The sequence below is a fragment of the Eimeria necatrix genome, genomic scaffold (assembly GCF_000499385.1).
Source record: "Eimeria necatrix Houghton genomic scaffold, Enh_scaff592, whole genome shotgun sequence".
NCBI classification, from domain to species: Eukaryota; Apicomplexa; class Conoidasida; order Eucoccidiorida; family Eimeriidae; genus Eimeria; species Eimeria necatrix.
The window spans coordinates 7,501-10,000 of NW_013654451.1; the positions used below are offsets into that span (position 1 = coordinate 7,501).

At 56.8% G+C, this 2,500-nt stretch overlaps 1 protein-coding gene across 1 annotated transcript in view; it reads left to right on the plus strand.

The window, feature by feature from the left end:
- The window catches only part of ENH_00064670 (DNA ligase, putative), a gene marked incomplete at both ends in the record, with an annotated part of 10,907 nt that overhangs the window by 4,705 nt on the left and 3,702 nt on the right, over positions 1-2,500 (plus strand). The window contains 2 exons of the mRNA XM_013582205.1: positions 621-879; positions 1,466-1,581. Coding sequence (XP_013437659.1) covers positions 621-879; positions 1,466-1,581 — 375 coding nt within the window. The remainder of the gene's footprint in view (positions 1-620; positions 880-1,465; positions 1,582-2,500) is intronic.

The window sequence follows — 2,500 nt, forward strand, 5'->3', positions numbered from 1 at the left end:
AAAAACGACAAGTGCAGCGCAGCACCCTTTGAGGACTGCAGCAGCAGCAACAGCAGCAACAGCAGCAGCAGGGGAGTGTTTAGTGTCTCCAGATAAATAAAAAGGGGCCTGCTGCAGCTGCTGCTGCTGGGTTGCTGCTGCTGCTGCTGCTGCTGCTGCTGCTGCTGGTCTTACAGCTTTTGGTGGTACTGCTGCTACTGCTAGTGCTACTGCAAGTGCTGGTGCTGCTGGTGCATCTGCATGTGCAGCAGCAGCAGCAGCAGCTGCTGCTGCTGCTGCTGCTGCTTTTGCTGCTGCTGCTGCTGCTGCTGCTGCTCAGGCGTCTGCTGCGCGAAGTGCTGCTCCCCAAGCCGCCTCGACTGCAAATATGCGACTTCATGATTGCTGAAAACCCTACGCAGGTGCTGCTGCTGCTGCTGCTGCTGCTGTTGCTGCTGCTATTGCTGCTGCTGCTGCGTTGCTGTTGCTGCATTTGCTGCTGAATCGATTTGTTGCTAAATCCATTTGTTGCTGATTCTATTTGCAGCTTTGCTGCTGCATCTATTTGCTGCTGCTGCATCTATTTGCTGTTGTATCTCTTTGCTGCTGCTGCATCTATTTGCTGCTGCATGTTTTTTCAGATTAGAAAAATGCTGCAGCAAGAGTGCAGCAAAGGCAGCGAAGGACTTGTCCTCAAAGAGCCGCTTTCCTTCTATAGACTCGACTCGCGGCAAGTTGCCCCCTGCTGCTGCTGCTGCTGCTGCTGCTGCTGCTGCTGCTGCTGCTGCTGCTGCTGCTGCTGCTGCTGGCACTGCTGCTGCTGCTGCTGCTGCTGCTGCTGCTGCTGCTGATTGTGCTGCTGGTGGTGATCCTGACTGCGTTGATGATGGTGATGGTATGGTGCGCGTTTTCCGCCGCCTACGTTGCTGCTGCTGCTGCTGCAAGTGAGTGCTGCTGCTGCTGCTGCAAGTGGCTGCTGCTGCAAATGGCTGCTGCTGCTGCTGCTGCTGCTGCTGCTGCTGCTGCAGCAACAGCGGGTGGCACAAGCTGAAGCCGCAGCTGGGCCAAATCGGAGACACTTTAGACTTAATAGCAATTGGGGCTTTTTTTTCTTCTACTTCAGCAAGGCGGCAGGTGGTGGGCCACAAACCCTAAACCCTAAACCCTAAACCCTAAACCCTAAACCCTAAACCCTAAAGCCTAAACCCTAAACCGTAAGCAGGGCAGCTTGTCGCCTGCAATCTGCTGGAAACGGGAAGTAGCAGCACCAGCCTCTAGTCCTAAACCCTAAACCCTAAACCCTAAACCCTCGTGAGTCAGTTTTAGCAGTTAGTAGAAAGGAGGGTGACCACGCAAACCTAAAGCCCTAAACCCTAAACCCTAAACCCTAAACCCGCAGGACAGAGCAGCGCAGCAAAGAAACTACTGGGCACCGGCAGCAGCAGCAAAAGGGCCTTCGCTTTTCCTCTCTTGAGGGCTGCTGCAGCAGAAGGTCACTCGAGAAATGCTGCAAAAAGAGCAGCAGCAGCAGCAGCAGCAGCAGCAGCAGCAGCAGCAGCCGCAGCCACAACAACAACAGTGCCAGCAGCACCAGCAGCACCAGTAGTACCAGCAACAGCAGCAGCAGCAGCAGCTGCTGCTGCTGCTGCTGCTGCTTCTGCTGAAGCGCAGCAGGGGAAGAGGCAAAAGCTGCAGAAGCTTCAAGTGCTGCTGCAGCGCTGTGGTGTATGTACACCTCAGGACTCCAGAGACCCTCTGGCTCACTGCACTCATTTGCTGCTGGGGGTTTTAAACCCCACAGACCAAAACAAAGTCCTCTCCGTCTGCAGGGTTAGTTGCTGCTGCTGCTGCTGCTGCTGCTGCTGCTGATGCTGCTGCTGCTGCTGGTGCTGGTGCTGCTGGTGCTGCTGCTCTAGGTGCTCTTGCTGCAACAGCAGCAGCAGCTGCTGTTGCAGCAAGAGCAGCAGCAGCAAATGCTGCTGCTGCATGGTGCCTCCTATGTCTTGCTGCTGCGGATTTGAGCGCCCGTTTATCACCTGCCTCTAGCAGCGCTGCGGGCTGCTGCTCTTGCTGCTGCTGCTGCTGCTGCTGCTGCTGCTGCAGGTAGGAGGCCTCTCGGACTTGCAGCTGTTTGAGCTGAGGACACAAATGGGGCCCCACGCAGTGCGGGTGCCCCCCGGTGCTGCTGCTGCTGCTGCTGCTGTTGCACCTTGGCTTTCAGAGAGCCGCAGCTTATCCACGAGGCACGCCGAAAGCTGCTGCTGCTGCTGCTGCTGCTGCTGCTGCTGCTGCTGCTTCTGGTGCTTCTGCTGTTGCTGCCGCTGGTATTTCTGTTGCTGCTGTTGGTGCAGCTGCTATTGCTGTCGCTGGCACTGTTGTTGCTGCTGCTGGTGCTGGTACCGGTCCTGTTGCTGCTGCTGAGCTGCTGAGCTCCTGCTGCTGCTGCTGCTGCTGCTGCTGCTGCTGCTGCTTCTTCAGCGCTCGCCGTATTCCTGCCCTTTGTGTTTCTCGCGTCTGGTGC